The sequence below is a fragment of the Balaenoptera physalus genome (assembly GCF_965194825.1).
Source record: "Balaenoptera physalus genome assembly, chromosome: 7".
NCBI classification, from domain to species: domain Eukaryota; kingdom Metazoa; phylum Chordata; class Mammalia; order Artiodactyla; family Balaenopteridae; genus Balaenoptera; species Balaenoptera physalus.
This window is the reverse complement of record NC_138886.1, coordinates 117,566,265-117,583,083: the sequence shown is the minus strand read 5'-3', so window position 1 is coordinate 117,583,083 and position 16,819 is coordinate 117,566,265. Positions and strand designations below refer to the sequence as shown.

General features: G+C 36.6%; 1 protein-coding gene across 1 annotated transcript; it reads left to right on the top strand.

Annotated features, from left to right (window-relative positions):
* The first annotated feature begins 2,957 nt into the window (after window positions 1-2,957).
* On the top strand, window positions 2,958-8,088 carry SAP30 (Sin3A associated protein 30). Its single transcript, XM_082469052.1, has 4 exons — window positions 2,958-3,570; window positions 5,093-5,218; window positions 5,621-5,719; window positions 7,755-8,088. Exons 1-4 carry the CDS (start codon window positions 3,250-3,252, stop codon window positions 7,875-7,877), a joined length of 669 nt encoding a protein of 222 aa, XP_082325178.1. The 5' UTR covers window positions 2,958-3,249; the 3' UTR covers window positions 7,878-8,088.
* Window positions 8,089-16,819: the final 8,731 nt, after the last annotated feature.

Sequence of the window (16,819 nt, the reverse complement as noted above, 5' to 3'; positions counted from 1 at the left end):
ATGAGGAGTTTTAGACATAAACAATGATCCATGGTTGTTAAGAAAATTTCTTTGTAGGGAGGACAGATTCACTGAAGAGATACTTTAAATCTCAAATTTACATGTCACCTACTCCAGGAATGTTTTCTACTTGTCAGAGGTGAATCATTTCCTTCTGTGTGCTAAGTCTGTACTTTTCCTCTAATTTTATTGAGGTATATGTCTTTGTCTAGGCTACTATAAGAAATAAATACCATAGAGTAGGTGGCTTATAAACAAAAGAAATTTATTTCTTACAGTTCTGGAGGGTGGGAAGTTCAAGATCAAGGTGATGACAGGTTCATGGCTGGTGAGTGTCCACTTTCTGGTTGATAGATGGGCATCTTCTCCCATGGATGGCAGGAGGAGTGAGGTTGCTCTCTAGAGCCTCTTTTCTGAGGGTACTAATCCCATTCCTGAGGGCTCCACCCTTATGGCCTAATCACCTCCCAAAGACCCTACCTTCAAATATTATCACACGAGGATTAGGTTTCAACATATGAATTTTGTGGGGACACAAACATTCAGTCTATAGCATGTATCATGTGCTTGTTAAGCTACCTGTCTCCCCTATTAGACTGTGAGCTCCAAAATGGCTAGGACCCTCTCCCAATTATTTTTGTATCCCCAGAGCCTAGAAAAGATCCTAGCATGCAATAAATGAGTGACTGAAACTTCTGAAAACACTGTATTGTCTGTAAAGGAAGCATAGCCACAATTCATCACTTTAGTAAAATTCATATGAAATTGATATATAACTATACCGTACATGAACTGATTTGATCACATTTGCAGAAGGTAGACTATAAACTTTTTTTTTTTAGACTATAAACTTTTAAGGGCAAGAACCAAACAATTTTAAATTATATAAAATTACAAAAATATATGAAAATCCAATATCCCAATGTTTGCCTTATACTGTTTTTAACAAACAAAAACTTACAAATGGAAACCACCTTTTAGCCATTCCAGATACCATCCATTGGCCTAAGAGATGACCACCACCTTGAAGCTGGTGTGTGTCCCTTCTATCCATATAGTCTCATTTTTACTATTTAAGAAAATATATCTATAAACAATAGGTAGTATTATTCTGCGTTTTAATACTTTAAGCCAACAATATCTAAATACACATATGATGTGAGCCCCATGTGTAGTTTTAAATGTTATAGTAGGCACATTTTGAAAAATGGAAACAGGTAAATTTTAATGTTTTATTTAACCCAGTATAGCCAAAATATAATCATTTGAACATGTAATCAATATAAAAATTGTTAGTAAGCTAATCAATATTCTTTTAAAAAAGTCTGGTACTAAGTCTTTGAAATCCTGCTGGTAGTTTATACATACCGGCACATCACAGTTCAGATGCTAAATTTAGATTTCATAAAATTTAAGTTGAAAAAATAGATTCCTATCCAAGTTGTTCCAAACATATTTAAAAGTTTTCCAATAACTGAAATCAGTTTTAAAAATTTAAATGAATTAAAATTAACAATTCAGTTTTTCAGTCACAATAACCACATTTCGAGTGCTCAGTATCCACATAAGGCTAGCAGACACACTGTTGGAAAGTGCAGCTTGAAAAGATAACACAAATACTCACCATTCAGCATCTTTCTTTTGCCCACTACATTTTTTTTTCTTTCTTTGCTATATCCTAACACATAAGTGCACAGATGGACTGAATGGCTTTGAATTTCAGGGCAGATGACAGTTTATATTTTTAAAAAATCATCTATCAATAAGTTTACTCAGTAAATGTAAAAGAACTTTCAAAAAACCCTACTGCTTTCTATCTTTGTTTAAACAATGGGATTGTTAAACAGGATATACGTACTGATAAATAATGACGCGCTGCAATTAGCAAAGGCGCAGCCTTCGCACCAGCCTCTCCCAACCTTCCACCCCGCCCTCCACACGCACGCACCCACACGTACACATGCACACGCGCGCGCACAGACACGTACACAGACACGAGCGCGCGCGCGCCCCGACGACCCCGGAGCTGCGCTTTCCCTGCGCTCTCGGCCGGGCGCGCGCCTTCGGGCTCCGGGAGCCCCAGGCTGACCGAGACTCGGAGGGGCTACACGTCCCTTTTAAATGCTATTAGACCGCCTCCCAGTTCCCTCGAGGAGAAAGCGGAGAGGCAGGGGATGGAAGCGAAAAGCAGCCCCGTTAAGTCCACTTGTCAGCAGCTCCACCTCAAGAAGCGGCAGTGTGCGCCCCGCAAGCCACCACGTTCCTCGCAGAGACAATGCGAGGATCTGGAGGCGGCCTCCAGCCCGACATCGGCCCCATCCTGGCGCGGAGGTCGGGACGCGCGTTTCCCCCTGGCAGGCGCCCTCACAGACAGTCTGGGGCGTCAGTCGGCGGAACTGCTATCAGATCCCGTGGTGTTAGCTGCGGGACCTCCGGGACCCGAAGAACGCCAGGGCGCCCGTTCTCCTCGGTCTGGGTTTCCCACAAAAACGTAGTCACATCAAAAACTTTTTCCACAGATACGAAAACAGCCCGAAACTTTTTTCCCACAAACTCCCTCCACTTCCCTCCTACTCCCGCCCCCCGCGTTTTGTGCTTCGCCTCAGGAGTTGAGTGACCTCTTCGTGCAGAATGCCAGCTCTGCAAAATTCAGGACCTAAACACAGCCCAACTTCCCGGGAGAAACCAGAAACAAGAAAACCTCTCAACCCCAACCACACGCCCCTTGTTTTCCCTGTTTCACCAAAAAAAAAAAAAAAAAAAAAGGCCCGACCTGCCTCCGCGCCATGAATGCTGGGATAAGTAGTTCCCCTAAACCGCGAAGCGCTGGGTCAGATTGGAGCTGAGGTTGGCTCCCCGGAAGAAAACTACGATTCCCATGGTGCCATGCGACAGAGTGGAAGGGGCGGGACGGGCAAGGGCGCAACGCGCTTGCGCAGGTCGAGGGCCGGAGGGAGGCGGAGGCGCTGTGGTCCAACTGCTGAGGAGTCTCCATGTGACAGTGAGCGGCGTCCCGGCTCCAAGCGACGCCAGATTCTGGTTTCCGACCCCAAGCCCCGTCCACTGTCCCGGCGCCAGCAGACACCGGCAGGTCGGGGGCCCGCGGTATTGTCCGGAGGCCGCGGGCGCAGAGTGAGTAGCCGCCGCCGGGCAGGTGCCTGAGGGACCGCCTAGACCCCGAGGTCTCCCGAGAGGCGAGCGGCGCGGCGAGCGGGGCTTCTGTCAGCGCGGCGCGGCGAGCGTGGGGACATGAATGGCTTCACGCCCGAGGACATGAGCCGCGGCGGGGACGCGGCCGCCGCCGTGGCCGCCGTGGTCGCCGCTGCCGCCGCCGCCGCCGCCGCCTCGGCCGGGAACGGGGCCGGAGCGGGCGCCGGGGCCGAGGTGCCGGGCGCCGGGGGGGTCTCGGCGGCGGGGCCCCCGGGAGCTGCCGGGCCGGGCCCGGGGCAGCTGTGCTGTCTGCGCGAGGACGGCGAGCGGTGCGGCCGGGCGGCGGGCAACGCCAGCTTCAGCAAGAGGATCCAGAAGAGCATCTCCCAGAAGAAGGTGAAGATCGAGCTGGATAAGAGCGTAAGTGACGGCGGGACGGGCCTGCCCTGCGCGCCCCACGGGCGCTCGGGGAGCGGAGAAGACGCGACGTCGGTGGGGTGCGGGGCCCCCAGACCTGGGCGCAGCGCGAGCCCGTTCTGGCGTCTCTAGTAGGAAGCAAACAACAAAGTGCTGCAATTCGGCCCTCCGCCCGCAGCCGACAGGCTCGCGCGCCGCGGACCCGCGCCCTGCCTCCCCCTCCTCCTCCGCGGGGGCCGGGACGCGAAACAAAGGGGGCGGCCGAGCAGAGGGCCCGGAGTAGCTGTTCTGCAGCCCGGCGGCTCCTTGTGGAACGGAGGCGCCTTCTTTGTTTTGCTGCCCAAGCCGGCGCTCGGCCCCGGGGAGTAGCTCCCCCGGTCTGGGGACAGTGGAGTCCTGGTAGGGCCTGACGCCGCGGGCGACGAGGATCCCGTTCCCCGTCCCGCGGGCGCGGGTGCAGGGGACGCCTGGCTGCGAGCCGAGCGGCCGTGTCAGCATCCCGGGCAGCCGCTCCCAACGTGGGGAGCGCGCAGCCTCTGCGGTTTTGCCCTCGGGTTGGCAGCCATCAGGGTTTCTTTCTTCGTCCTTTCGCACGTCTGTTGTTTTGACCGTCGCTGAGGTTTTTAGAAACGGCCATTTGAACTTTTCGGAGCTCTGGGCGGCGGTAATAAATAACAAAATGCCAGAACCGGCACACATTGTGCATCTTTTTAGCTTGCACTTAGCTTAGAGGTTAATTTAAAAGCCTACTAGCTCAGTCCTCAATTGTTTGTTTTTTTTAAGGAGTAACTGCTAATGTACGAAACCTGGTATTTCAGATGTTACCGTACAGCTCTCAGAACTATGTAATTAAAGTTTTTGAAAAGTTTATTTGGGATACTTTCTGCCTATTCAGTTAGTTCCTCCGTCGTGTTCATGAGAAACTTTTCAGGTGTACTTGAATAATTTCACATTGCTTTGGTTGGAAAAACGTATTACTGATAAATGCATTTAATACGCAGAGGAGTTCATAATTCAAATTTAAATTTAGGATGTGAAATCAGCAACTTATTTGTAAAAATGGGTAGTTTTGTGCTCGATTATAATTTGAGTATTAAGTTAGCAAGGTTAGGAAGCATACATTACGGTATTTTAGAATGCTCTTTAAGTAGAGAAAATGCTATCAAATAGCAAAATTGTGAACAGCATCATTTTTCCCTTGTTAACAAAAACAGCATGACTGAACTAATCTAGTTCACCATCGCTGCAATTTGAATCCCGACGGTAGGAATTTCTCGTTCTTTGCGTCTCGCTTCCCTTACTGGCACCTCTCCCCGCCCCACCCCCAGTCCTCTTAACAATATTGCCAGACATGGTAGGTTTTAACTGGGTTCAGGACTGAAGTAGAAAGAAACGTGCGTTGTCTTAACAATGGCCTGTTTGGACTGTTGTTTTTATTTTTAATAATTCACTGTGAAATGTATTTTTAATACATAGACACATTTTACGGCAATCGTAAGTAGTCTGTGAAACTTTTCTGTTTCAGGCAAGGCATCTTTACATTTGTGATTATCATAAAAACTTAATTCAGAGCGTTCGAAACAGAAGAAAGAGAAAAGGGAGTGATGATGATGGAGGAGATTCACCTGTTCAAGATATTGATACTCCAGAGGTAGGTGAAAGTTTCGTATGTTAAATGTAAATCTTAAGTGCTCCATTCTGAAAGTTTTATTTAAAAAATATGAACAAATTTTAAAAATACTTAAAGCATGTGAGAAATCTGAAAATGAAAGCAAAATTAAATATGGCCAGTTAACATGCAGTTACACAATTGGACTTGTTACAGTTTCAATTGACAACTCTTAGAGCTCTGTTGTCTTATAAGTTCTTTTTTTTGGTCCCTGGTCTTTAATAATTATGCTCAAAAGATTGAAGTGTTTAATACATTTGTAGTTTTGGTTATATAAAAGGCATTTTTAATAATGGAGTTAAGTTTTCATTGTGTTGAAATTGCATTGTTGTTATATATAACAAAGCTAAGTCTTTTAACAAATGATATGTTAATTTTTTCCAGGTTGATTTATACCAATTACAGGTGAATACACTTAGGAGATACAAAAGACACTTCAAACTCCCAACCAGACCAGGACTTAATAAAGCCCAGCTTGTGGAGGTATATATGAGTTTTAAGCTATTTAACCTTTAAATGAGCCTGTTCATACAAAAAAGGGTCATTAAATGCTAATGACATTATTAATGTAGCATATATAACAATACCTTTTATCAGTAGTTAGAAAAATCAAAGTTAGTAAAAAATCTAGTTGCCTAGAAATGTTTGTCTACCACTTAGGAAATTCCTTTGTGTAATGACTACTCAGTGGATTCTGTGCAGTTTTCTAAGAATCTTCCAATAATGACTTTCAGAAATAGTGAGTGAAAGTTTCTTTAATTCTCATTCTAGAAACCTGTTTATTTTAAAATTCTATTTGTTAAGTAAACATTTATTGAACACCTAATTGAGGCATAATAAAATAAATTAATAAGCTTTGATGTCTTCGTTAGAATTTATTTTTTGAAGTTTTTGATGGAGTAGGTTTTACAGATAAGCCCCTAAACAGTATTCCCATACCTGGCTGATTTAACTATTTCAGAACTTGTCCTGGTTGCTGTTAGTTTTATTTGAAACACCCATGTTTTTACATCTAGAAGATGCAAAGACTTGTATCCAAGCTTTTACTTACAGTTTCTTGATATAGGACTTGTAGTCCTTCAGTGAATTTTGAAAAATTGAGTGTGTTTGTATTCTCAGGAAATAATAGAGCCAAGAAATCTGTACATCATATTAAGATATTTATAGATTTATATGTTTGTACTTCTATCATATTTAAAATAAAAATGCTTAACCTATTCGACAGGATATAAATAAATATATAAATCAGTTTTCTCATATTCTTCAGCTTGAATTTAGTAATCCAACATTTTCTAAAATGTGCATATTGAATAAGATAGAAGATGAAGTAGAATGCTTTTAACATTAAGATGCAGTATATTAACACTTTAGCTGCTGCTTTCCTTCTTGCCTAGGCAACAAAAATCTAATTTTTCTTTAAATTTGATTTAAAAGATCACATCCTTTTTGGATTGTATAGTACATTAATATAACATAAATATAGATATTGCCTGCCATGATGAAACTATATTGATATATATACAGTTACTAATCAAGTGAAGGTACCTTTGTTTTGGGACAAATGAGAACCGAAGAAATGATTATTTTAAATGTTACATTTAAATATATATATTTTTTAAATGCAGAAATCAAACGAAGTTTTTGATAATCTGATCTTCTTTTTAAAAAGTTAAATTATTTCTAGAGCTATTTTCTTTTTTAGAAATGAGAAATCCAAATAGTCACGAGTGTTATAACTTACTCAGAAATGCAGATATTTACAAATGATTCCAGAGTTGAGTGACTGTCCTCCTTAAGTCTCTTAATTATCTTTCTCTTTAAGAAGTTTTATCTTCTAGAATCTAAATATGCATATCAGCGCCCCAGTTTAGTCTGTTATACTTCTATTGGTAGTTGCAGTGCACAGAATGAAAAGGCAAGAAAGCAGGTAAACATTCTTCAGTGGACATCCGTTTTTCCCTTCTCATTTTCCATCAGTTTTTATTCAGAATAATTTTCAGGGAACCTTAACAAAAAATATTGCCAATGAATGAATGAATGAATGTAAGTTGTAGCAGACATATTTGTAAGATAATTCATGATTTGTTTCTATAGTACCAAAACTTTTTCAACTTAATGTTTATCCTTTTTCCATAAGTAGAGACTAAACCATTATATGATGCATGTGGACTCCTACATTCTGTTCTATTTCATTGATATTTGAAGTTTAAAAGTAAAACTGCTTAATTCCTAATCTAGATCTCAGTTATAAAATTCAAAATAAGTAAAAGGAAATACATATTGTAATTAATATATAGTTAATTGAGTGGGCCAAGGGATCCTTTGAAATCACGCTATCTCTTGTTCATAATATCTTACTCTCATATGCTTTTCATCCTGTTGGTTCTTTGTTAAATTTATTTTTAAAAGGAAATAGCTCTTATCACACTTTTTCTTTTGATGACAGTATTTTTTACCTAGTTTATAAAATCTGTTAATATCTATAATTTAATTTCCTCAATTTTTTTTTTCTTTATAGATAGTTGGTTGCCACTTTAGGTCAATTCCAGTGAATGAAAAAGACACCTTAACATATTTCATCTACTCAGTGAAGAATGACAAGAACAAGTCAGATCTCAAGGTTGATAGTGGTGTTCACTAGGAGAGATGGAATTGAGAGTAAGACTTGGATGTTCATGTTAAGACTGCTTACTGCTTTTTCACATGTAGAAATGTTCCTTGTGTATTTTTTCTACAGAAGATTTTCTCTGGTTTTATTTTCTTTGTTTCTGACTCTAATAATTAGTTGGAAACTCATGTAAAATGAGCTTTCCTAGATTAAAAAATATTTTAAATAAAGGTTATTACTATTATAGTTGCTTCAGTGTATTTATTTTGTGAAACTTGATTTTTATTTTAAACTGACTTTTAGGGACCAGTATTAATTGAGATTTTAATGTGAAGATCATTTTGTTACCTTTTTTCTTTTTTCTTTTTTTTAATTCTGAGGAACTAACAGAAGTAACAGATGTAGCACATTTGCTTTCTCTGGGACAGTCTGATTTGGAATTAAGGATATCCTAAATAGTATTTTTTAAAGTGCTTTTTAGTACTAACAGGTTTGAAATATCAGGAAGAACAAATAGTTTAATGCCTGCCTCCTTCCAAAGAAGACGTAATGTGTCAGCAAAGGTAAACACAGTGCTGAAAATTGAAATCTGAACATAGAATTAAATAGTTTGTTGTTTCTTTAAATTTTGTTTTAGTGAAAAGGTATTTATATGGCACAAATATAGAAAGAACCTCTGCACTGCCCCTTAATTTTCAGTCATGTTCTGTACTGCTTACACTGCAAATTAAAGCTAATAAATTGGAGAGATCTAGAAATCTAACAAGATCTTAAAATTTTGGTCATACATAGCTCTGACTTGAGTTCTATTTTATTTCCTTTTTATATTTCATTCTCTATCAGTTTTCTCTTAAATATTTTTAACCTCTGCTTTTCCTGAGATTGTATTATTTAACCAGGGTCTTAGAGTTACAAATCAAATTTATAGCTTGTGACATCAGAACAGAACAACAGTTTCAGTGAAGTGTTCTGAGATTGTGGTACAAATTTCAGGATGGAAATGGCTGAGACCATTAATGTAGCTCAGGATATCTCAAGGTTGACATTTGGGCCTGATAATTCTCTATTGTGGGAGGCTGTCCTGTGTGTTGTAGGTTTGGCGGCCTCACCGGAGTCCACACACTAGAGCCAGCAGAGCTCCAAAAGTGATAACCAAAAATATATCTAGACACTGTCAAATGTCCCTGGTGGGGACAGAATCACCCCTGATTGGGAACTGCTATGTAGCCAAATTTAAAGAACATACTGGTTCAATAGAAGGTGAGTCTGTGTATTTTTAAGTGTTCTGAGTGTATTGACAGCTAGAAAATAATGGTGAGCTCTAAGGCTACTGGTCTTTGTTCTTGCTGTGACCATTTAAAGATTTACTTGCTACTTTATTGATGAGCCAGAGCTTGTAATAATTGGTATTACAGAAACCTCTGGTTTCCAGTACTCCAGAAATCTCCATGAGAAGTTTTTTTCTTAGCTGTATGAAGATGAACCACATAGCTACAAGATGTGGTGGTTTATTTGAAGAAAGTATTACCTCTATATTTTATATTTTTACCTAAATCTATAAAGACTTAGTTTTTCAATAGAAACTTGTCTGTAGGCTTATTTTTTCCTATAAAACCACACTCCATTCTTATGAAAAAAGCTTGAAATTATTTGCTGACATTAAAATGTATGTTTATGAATACAATGAATCAATGTTAGTTTCATACAATTATGTGCATAAAATGTAGTTGTATAAAAAAGTGAAAGAATAAGAGTTGAGTGTTGATTATCCAGTGAAATTAAATCCTCGTTAGAGCAATTTAAAACATGAAAAATTGAGAACTTAAGAGCCTCCCCAAAGATGAGAGACTCAGGAAGCTGCAGTGTAAAAGTTTTACATAAAAATTTTAATTCTTTGCCGTTGGGTTTTAAAAATTACGAGTTTAGTGGAAATCTTTTTACTTATCTATATCTGAACAAGAAAAAGTAAATCTCTATAAGTATATGGTTTACTTTTAATATTAGAGCACCAGGAAAAGAATCCAAATTTGACTACCATTGGGGTAGAATGTGTAGCAGCAGCTCAAGAAATAAGTTATTTGGTAACTACCTTCTACTGAGTAATTTAGCAAAAGGCTAAAAATTAATGTCTGAAATTTCTTAAGAAAGTAAGCTCTATTATTTCTACATAAAGCTTTTTTTTAAATTGAAGTTAGCCACTTTAAAGTGTACAATTTGGTAGTATTTAGTGTATTCACAATGTTGTGCAACCACCAGCTCTATTTTAAAAACTTTTCCTTACCCCATAGAAACACTGATAAGTAACTACTCCCAATTCCACCTCTTCCCATCCCCTGTTAACCTCTAATCTTTCTGTCGCTGTGGACTTGCCTCTTATGGGTATATCATGTAAAGGGAATCATGCAATACATGTCCTTTTGTTTCTGGATTTTTTTTGCTTTAATATTTTCAAGGTTTATCTAAATTGCAGCGTATATTAGTAGTTTTTGCTTTTTATGGCTGAATAACATTCCATTGTGTGAATTTGTTTTTCCAATCATCCATTGATTGGAAAATTTGTCTTTCACAATTTGTTTTTCCAATTTGTTTTTCCAATCACAGTTGGAAAATCACAATTTGTTTTTCCAGTCATCCATTGATGGACATTTAGACATTTGGATTTCCACCTTTGGCTATTATGAATAATGCTGCTATAAACATTTGTGTACAAGTTTCTGTGTGGACATGTCTTCATTTTTCTTGGATATATATCTAGGAGTGGAGTTGCTGAGTCACATGGTAATTCTATAACGTTTTGAGGAACCTCCAAACTTTTCCATAGTGGCTGTATCATTGTACATTCCTAACAGCTATTTCTCCAAATTGCTAATACTTGTATTTCCTTTTTTTTTTTTTTTTTTTTTTTTTTATTAAAGCCATCCTACTAGGTGCGAAGTGGTATCTCACTGCGGTTTTGATTTACATTTCTTTTCAGTTCCTTTGTTCATTTTTAAATTGGGTTGTTTTTGTTGTTGCTGAGTTGTAGGAGTTCTTTATTCTAGGTATTGACTCTACATCCAATATATGATTTACAAATATTTTCTCCCATTCTGTAGATTGCCTTTTCACATTCTTGTTAATGTTCTTTGATGCATAAAAGTTTAAAATTTTTATTTAGTACAATTAATTTTTTTCTTCTGTTGCTTATACTTTTGGTGTCAAGCCTAAGAATCCATTGCCAAATCCAAGGTTATAAAGATTAGCCCGTATGTTTTTTCTAGGAATTTTATAGTTTTAGCTCTTATATTTAGGGCATTGACCCAGTTTGAGTCAATTTTTATATATGGAGTGAGATAGAGTTCCAGCTTCATTCTTTTGAATGAGGTTATCCAGTTGTTCCAGCAGTATTTGTTGAAGAGACTGTTCTTTCCCCACTGAATGGTCTTGGCACCTTTGTCAAAAATCAATTTGCCATAGGTGTTTTGGTTTATTTCTATATTCTCAATTCTGTTCCTTTGGCCTATATTTCTATTAAGCCAATACCATACATATTTGACTACTGTAGCCTTGTAGTAGGTTTTAAAATCAGAAGGTGTGAGTCCTCCCACTTTGTTTTTCTTTTTCAGTATTGTTTAGGATATTTGGGGCCCCTTGCAGTTCCATATGAATTTGAGGATTGGCTTTTCTATTTCTGCAAAAAAAAAAAAAAAAAAGACCATTAGAATTTTGATGATTGTACTGAATCTGTAGATCGCTTGACAGTTGCCGTCTTAAAAACGTTAAGTATTTCAATCCGTGAACAATGGATTATCTTTCCATTACTTTTAGGTCTTCTTTAATTTCTTTCTGTAATGTTTTGTAGTTTCCAGTGTACAGGCCTTTCACCTCCTTGGTTAAATTTATTCATGATACTTTATCCTTTTTGATGTTATTATAAATGGAATTGTTTTGTTAATATCTTTTTTTGGATTGTTCCTTACTGGTGTATAAAACACTGATTAGTATGTGTTGACCCTGCACCTGTGGTGAATTCATTTGTTAGCTCTAGTAGTATTTTTGTGGATTTTATGATATTTTCTATATATGGAATCATGTTATCTTTAAATAGAGTTAATTTTACTTCTTCCTTTTTAATTTGGATGTTTTTTATTTATTTTTCTTGCCAAATTGCTCTGACTAGGACTTATAGTACAATGTTGAGTAGTAGGGATGAAAACAGGCATCCTTGTCTTGTTCTTTATCTTATGAAGACAGCTTCCAATCTTTCACCATTGAGTATAATGTTAATTGTGGATATATCGTAAATGCTCTTTATTTTATTAAGGAAGTTTTCTTCTATTCTTAGTTTGCTGAGTTTTTTAATCATGAAAGGGTGTTGAATTTCGTCAAATACTTTTTCTATAACTGTTGAAGTAATCATGTTTTCCCCCTTTTTGTTCTGTTAATTTAGTGTATTACATTGAATTGTTTTCTTTGGTTGAACCACCCTTGCATTCCTGGGATAAATATCACTTGGTCATGGTGTATAATCCTTTTAGGGTGCTGTTGGGTTTGGTTTGTTAGTATTTTGTTGAAGATTTTTACATCTATATTCATAAGGGATATTGTTCTATAGTTTCTTCTGCTGTCTTTATCTGACTTTGCTATCAGGATAATGCTGGCCTCATTGAATGTGTTAGAAAGTGTTCTCTCCTTTTCTGTTTTTTGGAAAAATTTGAATAGGAGTGACGTTAATTTATTTTTTAAAAGTTTGATTGAATTCACTAGCGAAACCATCTGGTCCGGGACATTTCTTTGATGGAAAATTTTTGATTATTGATTCAACCTCTTTACTTATTATAGGACAGTTGAGGTTTTCTATTTATTCTTGAGTCAACTTTGGTAATTTTGTGTTTCTAAGAATTTGTCCATTTCATCTAGTTTATTCAATTTGTTGTCATACAATTGTTCATAGCGTTCTCTTATAATAATTTTAATTTCTGTAAGGTTGGTTGTAACGTCCCTGCTTTTATTTGTAATTTTAGTTATATGTGCTTTCTCTCTCTTTTCTTTTTTTAGTAGTCGAGCTGAGGGTTTGTCAATTTTGTTGATATTTTATATGGTTTCATTGATTATTATTTTTCTATTCTCCATTTCATTTATTTCTGCTCTAATCTTTATTATTTTCTTTCTTCCACTGGCTTTGGATTAAGTTTGCTCTTCTTTTTCTAGTTTCTTAAGATGCAAAGTTCAGTTGATTTGAGATCTTTCTTCTTTATTAATGTATATGTTTGCAGCTATAAATTTCTCTCTGAGTACTTCTTTTGCTGCATCCCATAAGTTTGGTATGTTTTATTTTTGTTTTCATTCATCTCAAAGTATTTTCTGACTTTCCTAGTTCTTTCTTCTTTGACTCATTGGTTGTTAAGGATGCATTGTTTAATTTCCACATATTTGTGGATTTCCTGTTTTTCTTCTGTTATTGATTTCTAGCTTCATTCCATTATGGTTAGAGAAAATAGTTTGTATGATTTCAGTTTTTTTAATTTATGGAAAATTGTTTTATGGGCTAACAGACTATCCTGAAGAATGTGCCATGTGCACTTGAGAAGAATGTGTATTCTGCTATCGTTGGGTGAAGTGTTCTGTATATGTCTCTTAGGTCTAGATGGTTTAGAGTATTGTTCAAGTCCTCTGTTTCCTTTTTAATCTTCTGTCTAGATGTCTATCCATTATTTAAAGTATTGAGACCTCCAACTATTATTGTAGAACTATTTCTCCTTTCAGTTCTGTCAGTGTTTCCTTCATATATTTTCTGGCTCTGTTGTTTGATGCATATATATCTATAATTTTTATATCTTGTTGTGGATTGACCCTTTTAACTATAAAATGTCTTTCCTTGTCTCTTGTACAATTTTTTTAATTTAAAATCTATATTGTCTGATATTTATATAGCCATGCCAGCCAGCTCTCTTTTATCTGCTATTTGTATGGATTTACATAGTTTTGATAGCAAAATTCAGATTATGATCTAGGCAAGTGATGGTGGTTCAGAAATAAATTTTTGTCATGTTATTGCTTATTTATTTAACTGGAGTTAGTTTAAAAGTGTCAAGAAATGTCTTATGTATGATATATATTTTTTTAAGTGTGTGTACTGTTTACTATAGAATTTATTCTTTGGGGATTAGGAAATTTCTTGTATTTCTTTGTAGCTAAAAGCTGATACTATAAACTTTAGTTTACTCTATGTGTCATGTCCCAGTTGCATTTATAGTCTACATAGTCAACTATAGTTCTCAAATAATAACCATATTAATTGCTACTAGATTATCATATATGTGTTTGTGTGTGTGTGTATTGTATGTGTGTGTATTCCCTTTAATGTATATTTAAAGTAGACATCAAGTCAGTTTTATACCCATAATACCCAACAGACTTACGTTTTGACTACTAAAACTCTGGAAATGGAGATCACATATACTTCTTTCGCTGAAAATTTACTATAGGTTTTTATTTGTAAAATTCTGAGAGTATATTGGCTACATGTATGCAATGCATTTCTCTCCAGGTATACCACTATACAAAGCTGAGCACATTTTGGTGATACCATTCTATAGAAGTAAATTGAGGAAGCTAATTCAATGTAATTTACTATACTTTTCTAATATCAGTTTCTCTTTAATTCTTTGACAGAAAAGTTTAGGTTTAGGTGGTTAATGCAGTATGATTTAGAAATATATGAATTTGATAATTTTTTCCTTTTGGGAAAATTATTTTAAAGCCCATAGTATTTTACTGGTAAGATTATTTACATTTTAAAAGTACCTGTCATAATACTTTGCTAAGACAATTTATTATTGAAAGAATTCATGTGTATCTCTGGGCAATTATAAGGAAGTTAAGGTTGCAGAATGAGCTGTGAATGTTCTTACCTGTCGTCTCCCTCTAAGAGTTGTTGCTCATTGTTTTGTTTCTCCATGTTGCTTCCAATTCTCTAATAATCCTTTAGGATTAGTACCTAATCCCAGCAAACAAAAATTTTCAAGGAGTCTCTATGGATTATGATGAGGAAAAGAAAAATTTTATCAAGAAGAGATGAGCTATTAGTAAGTATTACTGTCAACTTTGTGCTCAGCACCATGGAATTCATAGTAAGAACAAGAATATAGAAAGTCAAAGATAAAAATACAGATTGTTATTCATTTAAGCATTTAACATATATGAGCTATCTGAAATGTACTTGTTGCATACAAGTAAAAGTTTGCTTTCCTAAAAAGGAAATAGATTATCTGATGCTATTAAATAAAGTAGTGGTTAAGACTCTAGATGCTAGAGGAAAACTGGTCAAATTCAAAACCTGGCTTTACTGCTCTGATAATATAACTTAATATGAGCTACTTAATCTCTAAGCCTTGGCATTTTTGTCCATAGAGCAGGGATTGTGATAGTACCTATCTAATTCAGTTGAAAGACAGTGTTTACCACAATAGTACATTTTTAATAAAAGCTTAGTTGTCTTCTGTTGTAGCTAAAAGCTATTGAAAAAATAAAGGATCTATTCATTGAATGACTGAATGAAATGTTTGCTTTTAAAAACGTATTGACCAAGTCAGAAAAGGTTGCATAGGTAGGTTGTGTGAACATTCATGTTTTTACATTTATTTGGTAAAACATATTGACCAAGTCAGAAAAAGTTGTATAAGGTACGTTGTGTGAACATTCACGTTTTACATTTATTTGGTAATTTACATAAAAAAGAGTGTGTGCTTCTATAATGCATTCATTTCTAAAAGAATGTATTGCAATTTGATATTACAGGTTATTTCCAGAAAGGAGAGAATATGAAGAATAGTCATAATAATCTATAAAATTCCATTTATTAAATATTTAGCTTTTTTCCAAATATTATTTTTCTCATCAGGTTTTGAGTGCAGTAATAAGGGAATATTTAGTAAAAAGCCATTGTTGAATTGCCTTGTTTTTTTCCTCCCTCAAAGAGAGTCTATACCAAGTAGAAAATGTACTGATGATTTTCTTTATTTACCTATTCTATGCACTGTTCCAGAAAGGATATAAGACTTCTGTTATTGTGTTAGTTTAACTTTAATACCTGTCAATTCAGTGAAGGAAAAAAAAAGCTCAATCAAATCATATACTGTGCTTATAAAACAGTATATTTTGAGTTTTTTTAAAACAATTCCACTTCTTCATGCATTTTTGTAGAAGTCATACTATTTGAAAACATGTTCTGCCTTATGTTTTTGCAGCTTTTAAGAGGAACTGAATTCTGATTACCTCAAAATTGTTTTGTTCAGCCCAGTAACACCTATTGAACACTGAAACTGTTCTGCGTGTGGTCTTGAGAAACAGATCAGGGACCTCCAAGGATGTATTTCAGTGAAACAATGTCACTTTAACTCAAAATGGTTATCTCCTAGATTTACTACACGTGTGGTGTTTCTCAAACGTTTCCCCACAGCAGTACTTTGTATAGCACCCTACACTTCTCCTTTGTAGCAGCAGGCTTCACATTTATAAATATTTGTAATGATTACAGTTTTGTTAGAATACAAGTTCCAAGAGGCGAAGTCCATCTTATTCATTACTACATCCCCAGATCTTAATAACAGCTGGCACTTAGCGAGTATCTAATAAATTTTTATAGCATGAAGGACTTTCTGAAATTAATTCTGCTGGCTACTCGTCAGCGCACACCTCCAAAGGTGTGGAGCATAGTCCAAAACTGCCTCACACCCAGAAAATATCTTTGAAGGCATCCGTTTTATTTACCTTTAAAATTCATGTGACTTTAAATTCTCATCCGTTACATGTTTCTGTTAATGTGTTTTGTTAGTCCCAAGAAAAATGGACACGTCAGGGGTATGTAGCATAGTTTTAAGGATACAACTATGTGAGTGTTTTGGAACTGGAACTCTCTTCAAAGTCTGTCTTGATTTTTAGCAAATACCTTAAACTTGAGTTAGCATCTGAAAAGTGGGTTTAAGAATACTTAT